Below are 20,604 nucleotides of genomic sequence, written 5' to 3' on the forward strand. Positions count from 1 at the left end.
AACGTAGGCCAGTTTTTGTGAATATTAAAGGAAGAATGGCAATGGGCATATCGGCAGAGAACATAATATGGTAATTGTACTGTATTATACAACTGAACAAATATCTTTAATTGTTGGCTTTGATCTCATCCCCAAAACCAAAGTTGTTTCACATATGGTTCATGCATTACTAAGCCATGGCTTGTTTTTACCATGATTTGTTGAATAGGCCACAGTTGCTAGGTTCACATGATGCTTTAAACCAAAAGCAAATCAAACCAATTATGATTCAGTGTGATTATGGTTTAGTGCGATATGTGCCCAGAGCCCTAAAGTCAGATTATTTGTCCACTCAGGTTGGGGTTCTGGTATTGTCTCTCAAAAAGTAGTCTTTTTCAGCCTTATTTTGAAATGCCAGGCCCTGAATCTGATACTGATTGTATGTAAAGGATGTGCTTTACCTTTGGAGTTATGCTACTTCCTTTCCAGCATACATTTTGTGGCCTTCTAAGTCCTCTTTTGTCACAAAATATAGTAAATAATTTTTTTTTTCCCTTCATGAATGCCTCTGATCCACCTTTGGCCCTGTCCTTGTATCCATTCTCACCTGTTAGATGGTTTATACTTTCTTGCTCTTTACATAATCATTATATCGCCTTTTCTCTTTCCTTTTTTTGAAAAGGTCAAAAGAAAAAAGCATTCACAAAATAGCAGTACCGGGAAGAGAAAGCTCCTTTAGCCACCTATCATAGGACCAATGTCATCTAAGACAGCCATTTAGAGTTGGAAAAAAGAAAGTGACCTGGATGAGTGCCTTTTCTGAAAGCTGAAACACTAAAATAAAATAAAATAATCCATGCATAAATGCTTTATAAACAAATTCCATTCACCACTTCAGGTCCTCCTTCAAAGAATTTAATTGAGTCCACTGCCCTTCCTTCTAGCACATTTGTTAATGTGATTTTTTTCACTTTCAGGAGACAGGGAAAATAATTAAATATGAATGTAATCTCTCTTTTTTTTTAAAAAAAATGAGTCTATATTTGAGATCAGAAGCAATGTATTAAGATTTTATGAATTGTCTCTAAAATGGGAAGACAAGAAAGACTGGATTCTTTTGCAATGTACAGTCTTGTTATACTTTCTGCAAGCAGCAGCCTCCTCTTTTCTTATTTTAACAACCTGTATAAAAATCAGTGAAATTAAACGTCTTAATTCTTGATGACTAACTGCACTCAGGTGTTGTCAAAATTACCCATTTTTCTACCCATCTTGACATCAAATTCAAATATCTACTTATTTTATTTAAAAAACAAACAAACCTTCCAAAAATCCCATTCTATTCAGATAATAATATATACATTTTGGCAGCAAATCTGTTGCTTGTAATCTATTTTTAATTAAGAATCATTAGGAGACTGCACTTTCCCTTTGATAATTTGAAATGGGGAGCATTAAGAAAAGACAAGAAGCTTTGGAACAAAAGCAAAAGCAGTTAATGTCTAACATGAAGTGCTATTTTTCACAAATGCCCCCACACACTCCAAAAACTCTTTTCTCATTAAAATGGTTACAGCTCACAGACGCAAATACAGAGAAATTGACATTTTCAGAAGAAGAGGAGTTAAAAGGGCCTAGGCAAGAAAGCCAACCATCTAAAGAAGAGCAGATAGGCCATCCCTCTACGTATATTGCTATAGCAATTAGAGGAGGAAGTTAGGAGTAAGAACACATCTAAGTCTTGCCTTATTCCAGTGTGTTCAAGCCAACTATCTAACAGGTTCCTGCATAAATTAGAAACACTATCCAAAGCCCATTTCAGCCATGAAAGCAAATCTAACTTCAGAAGCAGTCAGAAGAGCAGAGACATCACTGCTAATTGTTGCCAGAGCTGATTAGAAAATCTGTCTCTCTTTGTTCCTCTCTGGGCTTTCCCTCCACCACTGAGTTCAACATACAGCATTTGCTATCACAATTGCCCATCCCGATCATGCCTGCAGTGCAGCTGTTCCGAGTCACTGTTGAATGGGGTTATACTGATTGACTGTGCCATTTGCTACAGGCACGGTAATTGGGTTTCTCCTCTGGCTTTGGTGCTTTCCTCCTTCAGTATTTCACCAGCTAGCAGGTGGAAACATGCACCAATCGGGTTTTGCAGCATGAAGAGCTGGGGCTTGACTTCAGGAATCTGCCTGGGTTTCTCTATGTTGGTTGGTCTGCCTCTCCTCCCACATTTCCCTTTGACATTTCCAAGATAAAACAATGTGGAATAAAGAAACATACAGCACACACCAGGGGAGAAATAGCCTCAGAGAGGTCATGTACTGGAGAACGAAACTGACTAGCTTGTAAGCAACCAGGTCTCCTCCTTCAAAGAGAAAGTGCAGGCGGTAGGCAAAGAGGGTAATTGGAATTGACCAGTATGAAGTAGGGGTGAATAAACAATAAACAATGAAAGCTATTCACATATCCCTCATTATTTTCTGGACCAAGGAACCCTGTAAGAGCAGTTCATGACATTGAAGTGGCAGGCGCGGCTGGATGATCAAAATCCTGCCCCCATTTTGGGTATGTGGGGCCTGCAACATAAGTTAAAAAGGGACAGGTCTTTGATCTCCTAATCATGTCTGCCATTTTGATGTTCTTGACCACCGCCATCCACTCTGGACATTGTAATGAGGAAAAACAGTTGTTGCATCAAAAGATAAAGGTGTAGTTCAGAATATTGTTTGAGTGCAATAGTGCTAGAGGCAACCTATTTCTTCTCCATATAAAACAGTGGGATTCTGCTCTGGAGAAAAGTTACCTCTAAGGAGGAAGAGTGATAAGAAATAGCAGGAAACCAATTTCTAATGCCTGGAGACACATGGCTGTGCCAGGGGGTGGCTAGTGAGTAGAGGGTAGGGGAAGATCACTCCCAACACTCCTCTCGTCAAAGTGTTACAGTTTTAACATAGGTTGAAGTTAAAGTGGAATAGTGCCAGTCTAAGGTGGAGGAGTGGGAGGTGAAGGGGAGATTACTTTTATAGCAGCACAGCTAGTAACAACTTCAGGCTATTTCACTCATGGGCCAGGAATGAAATACAGGCAGTGCTGTAGGGCTAAGAGGAAAAAATGATGTAATATTGTTAAGTGTAAGTGGGCGAATGTTTCTGATGTTATCCTTCACAGACCCTGATCTGATCTAGGTCATTTTGAACATCTTTCTTCTCCCCTCACCTCCTCCCACCAGCAAATTTTGTCCCACTCTGTTCAGTTTTTGGAGCATTATGATGCTGATGGGCAAAGTGCTGAGCCCTGTTTTATTTAATTCCATTCATTAGACTGCAAAGAATGAAAAGTTAGAGGGAGTACACAGACCAGGGCTTCTGGAATTCTTCCAATCCATTAGCAGCAGATCCATCATGAGTCATGTGACATCAAATTTGGTCCAGTTCTGTTCTGTTTCAGAGAGTTATCTTGGTGATGGACAAATAGAGTCCAAACCTGTCTAGGTAATTAATTTCAAAATATTTTGTTGGGTGATACAGTACAGAAAACCAAGGGCTGACAACAATGTAGCAACATTCATTGTTGTTCATTTTCTGTGTTGATGCTGTCCCTCCTAGTGGTTTTGTTTATTTCTATGATTTGTTTGCTTTAAGCGAATGAGTCAACAGTTACTTCTGCTACTGCATGCTGAGATCCCAAGAGATACTAACAATAGCAACTGCAACAGCAGCAACCCACTGGTGTTCATATATTCCAAAATTAGCCCTTTCCTGGACCTCTCAGCTGAAGCTGAGCAAATAACCTGTTTCTCAGTTATACTAAAAGTGATTTGAGGTTTCCTTTTTGAGAGAAAAGTCTCCAGTCTTTAAAAAAATGGTAAGATCTCTCATGAAAAAGTATTGTATGCACTGCAACCTATTTGCTGGGATCTTTCGCAAACTAAACAAACCCTGAATATTTAGTTACCAAGTATTACAAGAGGCAATAGCACCACCTGTTGGCCAATAATGGAAAACAGTACGTTGGTTATTTGCTTAGAGTTACTGTATTGGTAGTCCTGCAAAGTTAAAAGAGATGCTTCTCTGCTATGATGTTTCAACCAAAGCAGTTCCTCACATCTACTTTGCACAGTAAGATGGAAGACTTATTCCTAAAAAATGCAGCCCACATCAAAGTGCAAAGCTTCTGTTTTGTGATTTATAGTAGTGGAGCTGAGGGGGCTTGAGAACTGGCTGCTTTCCAGTTGCCACTGCGGAGGGATTGGATAATGGAATGGTGCCTTGAAGAAGTGCCCTTGTTTTGTCTAAAACAAGCATATGTAAAGAGATATTTACTTCTGGCAATGTTCCAAAGTGCTGTGATCCAATTGCTTGTTAGATGAAAAAAAATGTCCCAAGCAAAACTGAATGTATATTGATGGATGAAATAATGTCTTTGCTCCCCCTCCCTGTCTCTACCCCCCACCCCACCCCCACCCCACCCCCACCCACACATATACACTGGGCTTTCTTATCTAAACTTTCTAATCACTTGCCAAGAGTAATGCATTTGGCCACAGTTTTTTATTTCTTCATTGAAAAGTACCTAACTGGTGTCTGTAAGTCTGATTCTTAACTCTTTATTGGAGCCTGGACCTCCTTTAGGTTTAAGAATAAAAATGTAAAATAAAAATGAAAGTGGACAATGCATCCGGATTATAACTGCAAGACTAATTCTACTTCATTTGAATCAACTACTATCAGTTTATAGTAAATAAGTATTAACTTACCAAGGACAAAAATTGGACTTTTCAGAGTCAAGGTAGTGTAATGGTTGAGGATGTGGACAAAGGTGACCAAGAGGGTGTGTAGGTATGGTAAAAAAAGTCAGCGTGATAGCCTTGAGGGTACAATCAAAGCCTTGCCTGTTTGTATGCTTTGCACATGTGGCACACACAAAAAATAAGCAGGGCTTTGATTACACTGATGTGGCCGCCATCTTGACTTTTGCACTACACTCATTGACACCACTGAAGACAACTTAAGTGCAAGTCCACACTCAGTTGTAGAAGCTCACTGGATGACTTTGAGCCAATCACTCTCTCTCAGCCAAACCAATCCCACAAGACTATTGTTATAGGAAGATACGGTAGGTAGGTAGACAGACAGACAGACAGACAGAATAATCAAGTCTGCCTTCCATCAAAACAAAATAACAAATATCAACATAGCTAAGTGATAAAAGCCATGAAACAGTTGCAAGTATGCAAAAGTAAATCTACATATTTTAAAACAATTTAAAATGTATTTTCTCTGTTTCATTAACAAGAAGACTTCAAGTCAAGCTTTACTTCTGATGACTCCATGGACATACACACATGAAAATTCTTGGCAAAAATACAGGAGAGTTTTGCCATTTGCTTCCTCAATGGTTTGGCTTTGTCTAGTTTTATGGGCTAGGAAGTCCATTATGGAACCTCCCTACATTTCAATTTTCAGACTGGCATTTGTGAAATTCACAAATTCACACTGGAATCTTAAACCAAGAACTTGGTTAGGGCTTTAGGCCTATTCACTGCTCCCAGACCAAAAAAAAAAAAAAGGCTCCAAAAGCACCCAATCCATTTTAACCCCCAGAATACTGTCAGTCTTTCTGGGTGAGCAGATACATCTTCAAAAGCACTAGGCTGTACTTATCCCCTATTGTATGGGGCATATGTAAGAGTCAAAGACGTGTGTGTGTGTTGTGTTTGTTGAGTGCCAAAGCCACTGTCCCGGATGAAACCCAGAGCATCCAGGAGTACATCAGCAAGATGGCACCCAAAGAAGAGCTGGTCAGATAATGCCTGAAGCAGACATGGGGAAGAGTTCAAGCACAGAAAGTGCCATGGCAAGACAAGCCCCTGCATGGGATGTACCATTGACAAATTGCTGAGGTGGCTGACACTGGGAAATCCTACCAGTGGCTGGAAAGGGCTGGACTAAAAGACAGCACTGAGGCACTGATCATAGCAGCACAAGAACAGGCACTAGGCACCAAATCCACAGAAGCAGGGGTCTACCACACTAGACAGGACCCAAGGTGCAGATTGTGCAAAGAGGCCTCAGAGACAGTCCAACACATAGTGGCAGGATGTAAGATGCAAGCAGGAACAGCATAACTGAACGACACAACCAAGTAGCTGGTGTTGTGTACAGGAACATCTGCACAGTATATGGGCTAGACCCTCCCAAGTCCAGATGGGAGATTCCACAAAAGGTTGTGGAGAATAACAGGGCTAAGATCCTGTGGGACTTACAGATCCAGACGGACAGGCAGGTACTGGCCAATCAACCAGACATTGTGGTAGTAGACTAGGACCAGAAGACAGTGGTGGTGATCGATGTAGCGGTGCCAAGTGACAGCAACAACAGGAAGAAGGAGCATGAGAAGCTGGAGAAGTAACAGAGCCTGAAGGAAGAATTAGAGAGGATGTGGAAAATAAAGGCCAAAGTGGTGCCTGTGGTGGTAGGAGCACTCAAGGCTGGGACTCCTAAGCTGGGAAAGAGGGTCCAACTGATCCCAGGAACAACATCAGAGCTCTCTGTCCAGAAGAGTGCAGTGCTAGGAACAGCTAAGATACTGCGCAAAACCCTCAAACTTCCAGGCCTCTGGTACAGGACCTGAGATTGAGGAAGACACATACCACCGATAGGAGTGAGAGGGGAATTTTTTATATGTATGTATGTATGTACAGTATGTGTGAAGATGGTGCTTTGTTGCATGTAGCTTCTCATTCTTCAGAATTAGAAATATATATATTCTTAAATGTCATGGCTAGAGACCCTGTAGGTGCCAACGGAGGATCCATAGACACACTGGTGTCCACACATACTCCAATTATATCTCCGCTGTTAGTTATTTACAAGGATAACAGAGTCCACAATGCAAACACATTAATACCAACGTTGAAAAGTGCTTTAATCAATGCAAATAAATTACACAGGTTCTCACTGAACAAAGTAAAATACAAAATCATTTACATTGTATGATTATCTAAAATAAATGCTTCTTTCCTTTAAAATATTGTGCAAGGACACAACCAAATGTTGTCCATTCAGGTTATTTGCATAGAATGTTGCCTTTTATTTCAGAAAACATATTCCTGATATAATTAACCATGCTACACTCCAGCACTCAACAGCAACCTTGGAATAGCATCCTGGAAACTTTCAAAGAACAACTGCTTATTGACTGCAGCTAGAACAGACAGGTTCCCGTGGGAAGACAGAATTCCTTCATATTCACACAGGATTTTCTGGAGATACAACTGCATTATCTTATAGACCTGTCTTTGTCACCGCCCCCCCTTTGGTGACAAAAATCAGAAAGAGTTTGGTGGCACCTTTTCCAACTAAAACATTGTATAAGAAGGCAGAAGATTTCTTGGGCTACAGCTCACTTTATCAGATGCACAGAGTGGCTAAATTGATGTAAGGTTTAAAGTGGGGTAAGGCAGGCCAAAAGGTACTACAATTCTCCTTCTATTCAATATTCAGAGTAGTCGAGAGTTGGGCAGCATGCAAGTTTAATACATTATTATTCATCTCATTATTTATAATCACGCTTCCAAACACTTACTAAATTTAAATACCCTGAAGTAAAAGGTATTTAAAACATACAGACACATATATCAAGAATGGTCTCTACAGAAAAATATGCATCACAAAGTTTATAATGAACTGTCTGCCACTTCCAAGTGAGCAATTTTAAAAAATATATATTTTGGAGCAAAATAAAGTACCTTTTCTAAGTCTTAAGGGGGAGCTCCAAAGCAATTTGAAAAGTGTGGTATCACACTTCTAGGCAGAAGTCAAATGCAGGTCTCTGAAATCTCGGAGTGCTCATGTGGATACCCACTAATTATATAACTTGAATATAGTTCAAATATTGAAGGCACTTTCACGTTACATGACTTGCTTAAAATGAAGTTAGATGGTTTTCTTTCCCTATCTTTTCTCTTCATTTTTCAGTGAGGTTACAAAACTATCCACTGATTAAACTGTTAATGTAATAAATCAGCATTCTCACAAAAAAACTTATTGAGAACATATTTAACCACATGGAGGTCTTTTCCTTATAAAGACACATATCACCACACTGGCTAGTATGCACTGAGCACTGTAAGATGAGATTCCAATCTTTTTAAAAATGTTCTTTAATAAAAGTAAACTTCTTTAATGTAATAAAAACATTTTGCCATTGCAAATTGTAGAAATGAATAAATTTGTGGAAAAAAGAACACACACACCAAGATATATGCTTTCCCTGATCTGGTCCCATTCAACAGCCTTATTTACAGTGCCCATTTGCTGCTGACAATCCAAACAAATCTCAGATAACTTTACAAAACAGACAAGAAGATGAGCACTAGAGCAGAATGGTTCTCCATGCTTCATAAATGCAAATAACAGTGGTCTCTCATGATACCTGCAGCCAGAGATTTCTTATAAATGTAGGCCAAAATGTCGCTCAGCATTTACGTATCAAGGAAATACCTGAAATGCTGTGAGTGTTGAAATGAATACATCAGTGCTAAGTCTTAGACATAGCCTTCAAGTCCTTGGAAGTGGCCCAAGACTAATTTCAAATAGTATTGCTGAACTGCAGTTTCGATTGTTGAGTGTGGTGAAACAGTTACTGGCTCACTGTGGGCTACTTGCACCATTCTTTGTGAACCAAGTTTTAATAACAGGTTTAGGGCAGGTCTTAGGGCTGTAACCTAGCCATAGCTTAATCTGTTATTATTCTCTCCAAATGATTAAATTGGCCATGATAATCCTTGACTCCTCCTTGACTGATTAAATTGGCCTATGCTGAAAGGAAGTGATCAGGGCTTCCTGGCAAGAGGGAGTAATAACAACTTTACTAAAGGAAACTTTCCTTGACGTAAAAGATCAGTACAGTTATAGGCCGTTCTCAAATATACTATTTTTGAGACAGGTGATCAGGAAGGTAGTGGCCTTGCAACTTCAAACAGATGGGAATGATACTAATTTTCTGGATCTATATCAGTTAGGCTTTCAGTTGGCCATGGTAAGGAAACTACACCAGTTTCCTTGGTGGATGACTTCTGTCAGAACTCTGCTGGACTTCCTGAATCTCATGACATCCATCTAGGCTGCCTGGCAGGATTGGGCCATGAAGACATCACTTTATAATGGTTCTAGTTCTGTCTGTCAGGCCATGTCCAGAATGTGGTGTTGGAGGACCACATTCAGCACCAGTGGTGATCCTCAGGGTTCCATCTTGGGGGAAGTCATCTGAAATTTTCAAAAAGGATGTCATGCAAACAATCCTAAACCATCCTCATCCTTTTCACCCAACTCCAAGGATGCAAGAGGGCTGGATGAGGAAGAATCAGCTGAAATTAAATTCAGATGAGATGGGGATATTATTGGTAAACAGGAAAGGTTTTGTGGGAATTGAGATTCAGCCTGTTTCAGATGGAGTTCACTTCCCACAGAAAAAGTCGGTTTCCAATCTGAGAATGATCCTTGATCCTCAGCTATCATTGGATTCATGCATGGTAGCTGAAGCGAACAGCACCTCTGAATAATTATACCTAATACACCAGCTGCAACTTGTTCTGAACTAGTCAAATTTGATGATGGCTATCCATGCCTAGATTATATCCCATCTTGACTATTCTCATCTACTTAACGTGGGCCTACCTCTGAAAAATATCCAAAAGTTGCAGTTGGAGCAAAATTTGTCATCTAGGCTGTTCTGGTACAAGATTCAGGCTTCATATGATACCTATACCAAAATATCTGTACAGGGCCAGTTGCTACTGGGTACAATTTAAGGTGTTGGCACTGATCCCCCAAATCCTAAACAGCTTAGGACCTGACTATCTGAAGGACTACCCTTCTGAAGATGACCTTAAAAAGGCCAATTTTTGTGACATGTAGAAGAGGACCTCCCTTCTGTGTTGTCCCCACATTATACAGTGTACTTCATTGGGAATTATATTTGATCTCCACTCTTCCAGCATTTAGAAAACTGATTGTGTCAGGCTTTAATTGTTCAATGATTTTAGTGCATATGTTAGGGTTAATTTTAGTAAATGTTTTTAACTTTGGGTAATCTGGTATTTTGAGGGGAGGTGTTGATTTCATTTTGTTAGCTGCCTTTATGTACTTGCCAGAATAGAAATAAGAGGGGTTAAATAAAATACATTAAAAAAACATAATTTTAAAATGGACTAATGTGAAAAATTATTAAATATATGGTTAATAATCATGTTAAGAGATTTTATTTTATTTCATTTCATTTTTGTCCTGGCCCATAATCTTTTGAGAGAGTGGCTCCTGGTGTACTCTAAAACACCATCTTTGGCACTCAGCCTGAAAGATTGTGCTTGCCTGTTACAGGCCAACACTGAAGATGCTGTTTCATATCAAGGTACTTCCATGTCTCATGGAACATCTCCATCTTCCCACAACCATTTGCAGAGTTACTCGAGCAGGTAATTAAAATTAAATGAATTCCTAATGTTGATTGGCTGGTTAAAATATTTAAACAATCATACTACTCTCTTGAGAGGTAAAAAAAGTTTCATGTGACTGAAATACACTTGAAGTAAAATGGATGTAAAGTAAAACAGTATTTATTTTTTAAAAAAATTAAATGAGTTGCTCAGAGTCCTCCAGTGCTGGTATCACTCTTACTCAGAAGTCACAGCTGCCATTGGACATCACTGAGATTTTTCTTTGACTTTCTCTGCAAAGATTAGTTGTTCTTCATTTAAAGATGTATTGAAATGCTTGTTTGATCTTTCATCTTTGAAGCCGCAATAAGATCTGGTGGAGGCTTATATAACATACATGCTATGATAGTAAAAAGTAGAGAAACTGCTTTGGAACATGCACCTGCAAAAAAATAAATTAAACATTGCTGTTTATTTATCTTCTTGCTTTAAAAGGGGAAAAAAGCCCTTTTCAACAGTCATTATAACAATACATTTTACAATGTATCGTTATAACACAATAATAGCTTAGACCTGTATGTCTTATATGAAGCACTGCTTGAAGGTCTGAAGAAACAAGACTTGCAAATTACACAGAAGCATTTAGCCTCTTATATCTGCCAGTTAAAACTTCTAATTGGTTTAAATTGCCCAAGTGGTGTTTGGTCCATTCAGCCTGTAATTAATTAATATTAAGTCAGTTCAATATAAGTTTCAAATAACCATGGTTATGGGCTCCAGTTGGTTCAATTAGACAAATTGTGAGGCAATCCCTGCTACCATCAGCTTGCTGTTGGAGATGGAATTTAGGAATTGGAACAGAAACTATATGGGTTGGGCTCACCCCACTAATTTGGCTGGAAATTCATAGGACTGTCAATATGACTTTAAGATGTTTCTACTTCTCCAAAATATATATATGTTTTCCTTGTTTAATATCCCCAGTATTACTTATTAAGACACCAAGAGTTATGGACACTTCATGCATGGGAAGAAGATAGCTAAAATAAATTTATATAAAATGGGATGGATAAACACCTGAAATATGGATTGCTGATATGACAACATTACTGCTCTTTGATAGAAAGGAATGGAAGAAATCTTTCTGAGTGAGTGGATTAAATTTCCTAGACCTTGATCTGTGATTTTTTTTTAAAAAAAGAGGCCTTAATTTTCTTTTTCCTCTTTAAATTTAAATTTAATATTATATGCAATATTTATGTTAATTGTTATTCAAACCAATTTATTTGTTAATACTTGTAAAGTATAAAATTTGATACTTGTATCTTTTTCTTTCTATTATTACTTCTGTTATCATCATCATTATGTTGTCATATTATTAAATTTGTTGGCATGCTCTCTTGCTTGATAAAGGGGAAAAAAGCTTAGGATACTTTGTAAATGTTGGCTACAGAGCTTGTGGCAGATGTTGTCATCCTGAATCTACCGACCAGTAATCCATCAGATATCCTTATCACCATAAAGTGCTGCTGGTGGGGTTTTGCCAGTTTTTAGGGGAAATGAAAGTCAGTTGACATATTCTAAAGTACACAGGGAAGCAAGCTTGTTCTCTCTCTCTCTCTCTCTCTCTCTCTCTCTCTCTCTCTCTCTCCCCATCCATCCATCCATCCATCCATCCATCCATCCAATTTATATGGCAACCTACCTATCCAAAAACTCTGTGCAGTGAACAAAATAAAAACAAGGGATTCCATTAAACCAGCTAAAGAAACCATCTAACACTACACCAAAGCTCAGTAAAACCATTAATTGCATACATCCACACCAAAGTCCCCATACTAACATCCCAACCCCAATGCCTGGGGGAAGAGCCAGGGTCTTCACAGTCTTCACAGCCTCCCCCCAACTCCAACCATGGTTGCAGTAAAAAGTCAGGGTACATGACCCTCTGGGGGAGATGGGCAGCATACTAAATAAATAAATAAATAAATAAATAAATAAATAAATAAATAGAATGAATGAATGAATGAATGAATGAATGAATGAATGAATGAATGATTCACTTCTGAATTATGTGTGGAATTGAATGGAGGTTGGCACACAGATTATTCCCAGTATCTGACTCTGATGGTTCTGTTGTTCGTTCTAGTGTGATTTACTTTTTTGGATGAAACACCATACATGTTTATATTCATTTACCATTTTTTCTCTGAATAGAATATGTTCCAGCTACCAATTGGTCATATTGAGATCTCCTTTCAAGCAATGAAAATCAGAAAACACTGCCGTTTTAACATATATTTTAACAATGAGAGGAAGAAATAAATTTTTAAAATGTAGGCATATTTCAGTATATTTTCATCATTTTGCAGCAAAATAAAGACACTTACTTATACCAAATAGCATATATGCCATTTTGCTGTTGTTATAGGTCCAACATGCTCCTTTATGTCCACATTTATCTATAGACCAGAGGGTGCAGGTATGGTCTATTGAGATACCAAAAAGGATCGGACCAGGAATAGTGCCTATAAAGGATGGAGTGATACAAAAGTACTTGAAAATACCAAACATAGATGACTGAAACTATAAAACAGAAAATAGGGATCTGGAGACATTTACGAATGTAAACATAAACATGATCCCAACAAGAAGGCCTCTGCTAAAATCTCAGACAAACTTTTGTGTAAAACCTTATCCCTTAAAGGTTGGCCATTTTTTAGTTCTCCCTCCAGCACCATCACAGGATTTCATAAGAGCTAAGCCATCTCTCAAAAATCTTCAAAATGGCTAAATTGTGAAATATCTGTTTCCTTGGCTGCAGTTTGATTCATAAAAGCTATGTAACTACCAGTGATTGCTTGCTTCACCTTTTCAACCCCATTCAGAAAATAGGTTCGTTTCCTTTTAGAAAATACTATCTTTTGCAGCCAGGTCAAGACCTGGAATCTGTTTTCCTGTTTAACTTTCTCTTCTTGTTCAAGAAAATGGGGCAGAAATGATGCCAACAGTCCCTTGCACCCTCTGTGCATGGTTTCACTTAGTCCAGTTTCCAGGCTAAGAAAGAAGCTAATATATCAGCATGGCCCTTGGGAGGTTAGAGAAAGCTGTATAGGCTTTAGTTGCTTGCTTTAGAGAAGAGAGAGTGAATAACACTACTTTACAAATAGAGGTCTTTGAAAATAATGAATTTATGCTATAGAACTATAACATATTGCAGTATAATTGTATTGTTTGACATTTTGCTATAAAGGAGCAAAACGAGAAGCAGAAAATGTTTTGGGGATGAGGAGAATAGTCTTCCTGTTCTTAGCAGCGTCAAATAACATTTTTTCCTATAAAAACCAAAAATTATCTGGGCATATATGCTTCCTGATCATACCCCCTGAATATAGAAACTAACAACCACAAAAGTTAATTTTTTTAAAATACATGTATTGTTCATTGTAAAAGATCTTAGACATGTCAGCTCAGAAGTAAGGCCCACAGAGTTTGTTAGAGCTTTCCCCAGCTATCTGAAGAAAGAATAATTGAAAGCAAAGAAAACAATATATAGGGGAAAAAATGGAAAATATTTTCTGTAGGTATATTGGAAACTTGGGCTGAAAGCTCTCAAAGAAGAATTTTCAGTCATATTTATGATGGTCACAGCAACCAGGAAGGGATGAATCTCCAATAATAATTTCAATGGTTAGAGTGCAAAACTAGAATAGGTTTTTCTATACTATGCTCTTCATAGTATGTAGTAATTCAAAACAATGGCAATACTGTCATGAACTATTACTCATGTGGGCTTTGGAGAAAAAAAATGATGCCCAACAGCCTTTGAAGAATTCCCAAATTCCTGGTCAAATTTGGTCTGCCCACTGTATAGTCCTTAGACTGACAATATTATTCCTACTGTGAAATTTCTTTTGTCAAGCTTTAAACATACCTAAAATTCGTAGAAACAGCATATGAACACCCAAAGCAAATGATCTGTGATTTTCAGGCACACATCTGTAAATCAAAGTTTGTTTCACCATTTAATAAGATACATAACATCTTTCAACAGATACTATGATATGATTGCTATTTTTTTAACTATGCAATGTATCATGATGGCTGGTGTGGGTCTTCCGGGCTGTGTGGCCGTGTTCTTGAAGTTTTGTTTCCTAACGTTTTGCCAGCACCTGTGACCGGCATCTTCAGAGTGCAGGAGCACAGACAGGAGCAGTTCTCTCTGTGCCCAGGGGTCACATCACCCTGGGCACAGAGAGAACTGCTCCTGTCTGTGCTCCTGCACTCTGAAGATGCCGGTCACAGGTGCTGGCAAAACGTTAGGAAACAAAACTTCAAGAACACGGCCACACAGCCCGGAAGACCCACACCAGCCATCGTATGCTGGCCGTGAAAGCCTTCGACAATACATATGCAATGTATCCCTTGAAACAGCCAGAAAAAGCAGGGTTAAAAGAAAAGACTGATGCTATAACTTATTAAAAATGTAAATAATGATTCAATAAAATGTTAACATAGTGACTTTCCAATCTTATACAGTGATACCTCGGGATACGAACGCCTCTGCTTGCGAATTTTTCGGGTTACGACCAGCTCTGGCCCCAAAATTTTACCTCGGTTTGCGAAATCCGCCTCGGGGTACGAGCCATTTTCCACCCGTGCCACGTGGTCTGCGGCCATTTTCTGCCCGTGCCACGTGGTCCGCGGCCATTTTTCCGCCCGTGCCACGTGGTCCGCGGCTGTTTTTCCGGCCCTGCCGCGTGGTCCACGGCCGTTTTCGCGCCGCGCCGGGCTGTTTTCGCGCCGCGCCGGGCCGTTTTCGCACCGGGCCGCGCCGTTTTTGCGCCGCGCCGGGCCGTTTTCACGCCGCGCCGCGCTGCACCCGGCCATTTTCGCGCCGCACGCCGCGCCTGGCCGCTTTCCGTGTGGTCCGTGGACGCCAGAACGGATTAACGGTAATTACATTGAACCTTATGGGAAATTGCCTCGGGTTGCGACCAAATTCGGGCGGAGGGCGGAACGGATTAACCGGATTTACATTGAACCCTATGGGGAAATTTGCCTCGGGGTGTGACCAAATTCAGAGGGCGGAACGGATTAACCGGATTTACATTGAACCCTATGGGGAAATTTCCTTCGGGTTACGACCAACTCGGGATACGCCCAGAGTCACGGAACGGATTAAGTTCGTATCCCGAGGTACCACTGTATTCTTCTGTTCATTTTCACTTTGAAATCATATTTCTCTTCATTTCTTCATACAGAAAAAGGAAAAATGCTTTTTTAAAAATAATAAACAATTTTCACATTAAATGAGAGTTCTATAAAATAACACACGGACACAGGCACCAAGTGATATATGAATAGGACCGGAAAAAATAAGAATAAAACAGTTAGAAATATCAAAATGGACAAAATGTGCACCATGATGTCATGACACAAACTTAGACCATTATGAACTTGCATAAGATACTGTGATACAAGTATAGAAGGGCTGGCCAGGGCAGGGGTTGTGTTGTAACAGTACAACACATATTGTTTTCCCATGACTCTGGTAAGAAATGGATGTCTACTCTGAGGTGCTTTGACTATTTAGGCTGCCAGCAAGAACTCTAAGCCGAAATTCATCATTATAATTGTTCAACCAATATTTGTTGAATACAAGGAAACCAGTGCATCTACTCTATCTCAAAATATGCATCTCAGTGGGTTAAAAGAAAAACTGTCTTCTTCAAGGGAATTATCACCATAGAGGCAACATGCAAGACATATGGCTACATTCCAACTCTTAGCTGTAATAAGAAATCAGTACCCTGTTTGAATATATTCAGCTCAATGTCTCAAACAGCTGGATGTCCCAGTACTTTTGTGAAGGTCTCCTGCTGATACCTGCACCCTTGAACACTTTCTTTCAGTGCTGGCCTGCCAATTTAATATCCCAGAATGCCCTAGCACCATGTTGCCACCAGAAATCCAGACCCAGGTTTTCTCATTTGCGTGTTATGGAAATCATTTCCGCACTGTGTAAATAGTTTGGTCCATTTGGAAAGGAGTGGGGGAAGAAGCAAGTTCATATTTTTTTTAAAAAAGTCCTATTGCCGTGTATTGCATTTTAGGATCATAAGATAAAAGCAGCATTATAACTACCTGAGAATGGCCACAGTTGTTGGTGTAACTGCCATAAATGTGAAAACAACAGCGAAGAAGAAGAAGCTCAGGAACCAAGGCAGGACTGTACACTTAGATTTACATTTTCCAGAAGTGGCCCCATGGAAGGTATTCTCAATTTCAACTACGGGATGCCCAACACAGGAACAGTTGCTGTAGTGCTATAAATAGTGCATTCAAAAATATGAATAAACAAAATAAGTAACTAATTTGTCCAAAATGAATCAAAAATTCATTCGATAGCAAACTAATTTGTTAAAAAAAATTACAGATACACACGCACAACGTATAACTAGATTGAATAATCAACTATTCAGCCAGTTGTACATAGAAAAATGTTCTTGTAGGCCTATGAGTTCTATTTCTAAATGTAATTATGGAACATTTGATGATCATGGATCTACCTTCACATCAAAAGATATGTTCAGCCAGTTCCGTGGCATTTAAATAAGCCAATGGTCTCACATCCAAGGTCCAGGCATGACAATCCATATCCACATGTGGATTTTTCCTTTAAAATCAAAATAGCTGTTCTTCTCTTCTCAAGCATTTACTTCAATGGAGAATATTAAGAATATATTAGGTTCTTGGTGTTCTTTGAGCTTAGTTGTTTTCCTACAGACATTTTGTTACCAGGCTACAGGAAAACAACCAAGTTCAGAAAACACCAAAAAGCCAACAATTCAACCCTGAACTACATATTATTCTCTGCTAGTGGAATTAAGAATAAAGTAGGTAAGAACTGTAATAAAATGTTGCAGCTCCTAATATAATTGGTCTTGTTCAGGGTTTAGTCTAGCTAATCATGCCATCATTCAGGATAAATCATTTCATTTGTTTTCCTATGTTTCCTTGTTACGGCTTTTTGTTTGTTTGTTTATTTGTTTGTCCTGTTTTGTTTTACTTTTCCAACTAGTCAAACTTGGCTATTGTCTTCCCCAATGTCCAGTGGATTGTTGATGATACATTTTAAACAAGGCAGGTGGCTAAAGTATTTTTAACATACAGAACTTAAATCTAATTTAGAGTGAGCATCCTCATTCATAACATAAAATGGTCATACCTTTGCTTCATGTTTCTGAAGAACAAAAGTAGTACATCCTGCATAACACGGAGAAAAATACTGGACTTCATCTGCACCACAGATGGGCAAAAAGTCTGAACGCAAACATCTACAATGGGCATTGCAGGGGGCTGTTAAGTTTGATAACGTGCCTGTCCTGAAACAGAGTAGCAAGATATAAATGAAATAAAGAAATAAAGTTTCCATAATAGCATATTTTCAGTCATTAATAACATAAACAATTGGATCTATATATTTATAAAGTTAGTACAACATGCTTGCAGGGATTTTTTTAAAAACACACACACACACCTTATACTTCATTTCATAAAGAAATGGGAGACCACAGAAATTCACAGAGGTAGTTTACAGGTAGCCCTCGAGTTACAATGGCAATTGGGACCGTAATTTCCATTGCTAAGCGATGCGGTTGTAAAGCATGTCACATGACCACATCACTTAGCAACGGTAGTCCCTCTTGCCATTGTTAAGTGAGGATCGTGGGTCGTTAAGCGAACATCTCCTCACAACTTCCTGCCAGCTTCCAACAACCAAAGTCAGTTGCAGGAAGTTGCAAGTCCCAGGTGGCTTGCAAGCAGGCTGGCAGGCAGGTAAGTGGTTGCTGCCAGGTGGAAGAGGAAGTGAGGGGGTGTGCAGGTGGGTGGGGAGGAGTGGCGTGAGCATGGCGGGGCTTGGGATAGCTGCTGTCAGGTGGGGGAGGGTGTGCAAGAGTGCGTGAGTGGCCAGGGAGGATGCACGAGTGACCAGGGAAATGCAATGTGAGCTCAGTGAGGCTCAGAGTGTGCAAGAGTGTGCAGGTGGTGGGGGAGGTGTGGGTGAGGCTTGGTGGGGCTTGGTGGGGCTGCTGCCAGGTAAGGGAGGGTGTGCAAGGGTGCATGAGTGGTCAGGGAGACATGGCATGAGTGCAGTGAGGCTCAGGGAGGGTGCACGGGTGGAGGAGACTTAGCCAAGCAACTTGTGACTTGGGTAAATCTCCCCCACCCATGGGAAGAGAATAGGGAAGCTGGCAGGGAAAGTCACAAATGGGAACCACGTGACCGTGGGATGCTGCAACCATCATAAGTGGAAGCCGGTTACCAAACACCCAGATCATGATCACATGACCATAGGGGTGCTGGGACAGCCAGAACTTCAAGGACCGGTCGTAACTACCACTCGTTCAGCACCATCGTAACTTCAAACAGTCACTGGACAAAGAGTCATTAATCAAGGACTACCTGTATGAATGAGGACTGATTTACAACACTAGTGAATGAAAAATGAATGAATCAAGAGGAAAAGGAAAATCAAGAAATGATTGGACTTGATGAGATCCTTAAAAAGCAAGGTTAGAATTTTGAAGAACAAAAAGCAGTGTATGAATTGGTGTAGGGACATGGTAGAAAAGGAGGATTCACAAAGACAGAAAAGTATGATGAAGTATTATGAAAGGTTATAGCTGTTTTATTTGTCTTCTGTCTTGTACTAAATCATGCTGATTTAAAAACAGTGCTCCCCAAATTTCATCAGCATGTTAAGTGTGCCACTAGAGGAGCAAATACACTGGATAAAGTATATACCAACATTAAACATGGCTACAGGGTTATACAATTACCACACTTGGGGCAGTCAGACCATATGTCACTGCTTTTAGCACCAGCATACACCCCTCTCAGGAGACAGGCTCTGCCTACAATAAAGACTGTGAAATCCTGGCCTGAAGATGCCTCTCAACAACTTCAGGACTGTTTTGAGAAGACAGATTGGGATATCTTTTACCATCCAGATCTGGAGGAGCACACTGCAGCTGTTCTGTGCTATATTAAACACTGCACAGATACTGTCACTGTGGACAAATGCGTCCGGATCTATCCCAACCAGAAGCCCTGGATGACTAAGGAAGTCCAGCGTCTCCTGCATGACAGGAACAATGCCTTCAGGTCCAGTGATAGGGCAAAATACAGTGCTGCTAGAGCCAGTCTGAAGAAAGGCATTCGGCAGGCCAAGACAGATTATAAGAGGAAGATTGAGGATCATTTTCATGGCAACAATACGAGGCAGGTGTGGCAGGGGATTCAACAAATTACCAACAATAGACCGAATAATGTCATTTCTGCTGACGGGGATGTTTCATTGGTAGAGAAGCTGAATCATTTTTTTGCCCGTTTTGAAGTGAAGCCACCAGAGTACAGCCATTAGTCCAATATAGCCCCTGCCTCACTATAGAGGAGCACGAGGTGAGGAGTATTTTGAGGGCTGTGGACCCTAGAAAGGCTGCCGGACCTGATGGCATCTCTGGCCGGGTGCTTAAAGACTGTGCTGACCAGTTGGCTGGGGTTTTCACCAAGATCTTTAATCGGTCTTTATCCCAGTCCACTATTCCATCCTGTCTGAAGGCTTCCATCATTGTTCCGCTGCCAAAGAAGTTTCCTATTAACAACCTCAGCGACTACAGACCAGTGGCACTCACGCCTATCATCATGAAGTGCTTTGAAAAATTGGTCTGTAGGCACATCATTTCCTGCCTTCCGCATACATTTGATAAACATCAGTTTGCATATAGAACTAATAGATCCACAGAGGACGCTATAGCCATCACTCTCCACACTGCTCTGACTCACCTGGAACAGCGGGGGACCTACGTGAGGATGCTTTTTGTAGACTTTAGTTCTGCATTTAATACAATCCTTCCATATAGACTGGTGTCTAAACTTATGGATCTTGAGCTTCCATATTCAATCTGTTCTTGGATTTTGGACTTCCTCTCTGGCCGCTCCCAGAGGGTTAGATTAGGCAATTATATGCCTCTTACTCTCAATACTGGTTCACCACAGAGCTGCGTTTTGAGTCCCTTACTTTACACTCTTTATACATATGACTGTACCCCCACTCACTTCAGCAATATTATCATTAAATTCGCAGATGATACAACAGTGGTGGGGCTTATCTCCAA

The 20,604-nt window shown here is 40.0% G+C and overlaps 1 protein-coding gene across 2 annotated transcripts in view; it reads right to left on the reverse strand.

Annotated features, from left to right (window-relative positions):
- Positions 1-6,894: 6,894 nt before the first annotated feature.
- SLCO4C1 (solute carrier organic anion transporter family member 4C1) overlaps positions 6,895-20,604 on the reverse strand; it is a 45,999-nt gene continuing 32,289 nt past the window's right edge. For both annotated transcript variants that reach the window (XM_007438061.4, XM_088130493.1), the window contains 5 exons: positions 17,652-17,808; positions 16,568-16,749; positions 14,355-14,419; positions 12,811-12,948; positions 6,895-10,862 (listed from right to left, as the gene is read on the reverse strand). In XM_007438061.4, coding sequence (XP_007438123.2) covers positions 10,738-10,862; positions 12,811-12,948; positions 14,355-14,419; positions 16,568-16,749; positions 17,652-17,808 — 667 coding nt within the window. In that variant the 3' untranslated portion in view covers positions 6,895-10,737. The remainder of the gene's footprint in view (positions 10,863-12,810; positions 12,949-14,354; positions 14,420-16,567; positions 16,750-17,651; positions 17,809-20,604) is intronic.

Source organism: Python bivittatus, unplaced genomic scaffold, assembly GCF_059951505.1.
Source record: "Python bivittatus isolate LINGU-HERP-01145 unplaced genomic scaffold, Pbiv_v1 ctg000850_np1212, whole genome shotgun sequence".
Taxonomy (NCBI): domain Eukaryota; kingdom Metazoa; phylum Chordata; class Lepidosauria; order Squamata; family Pythonidae; genus Python; species Python bivittatus.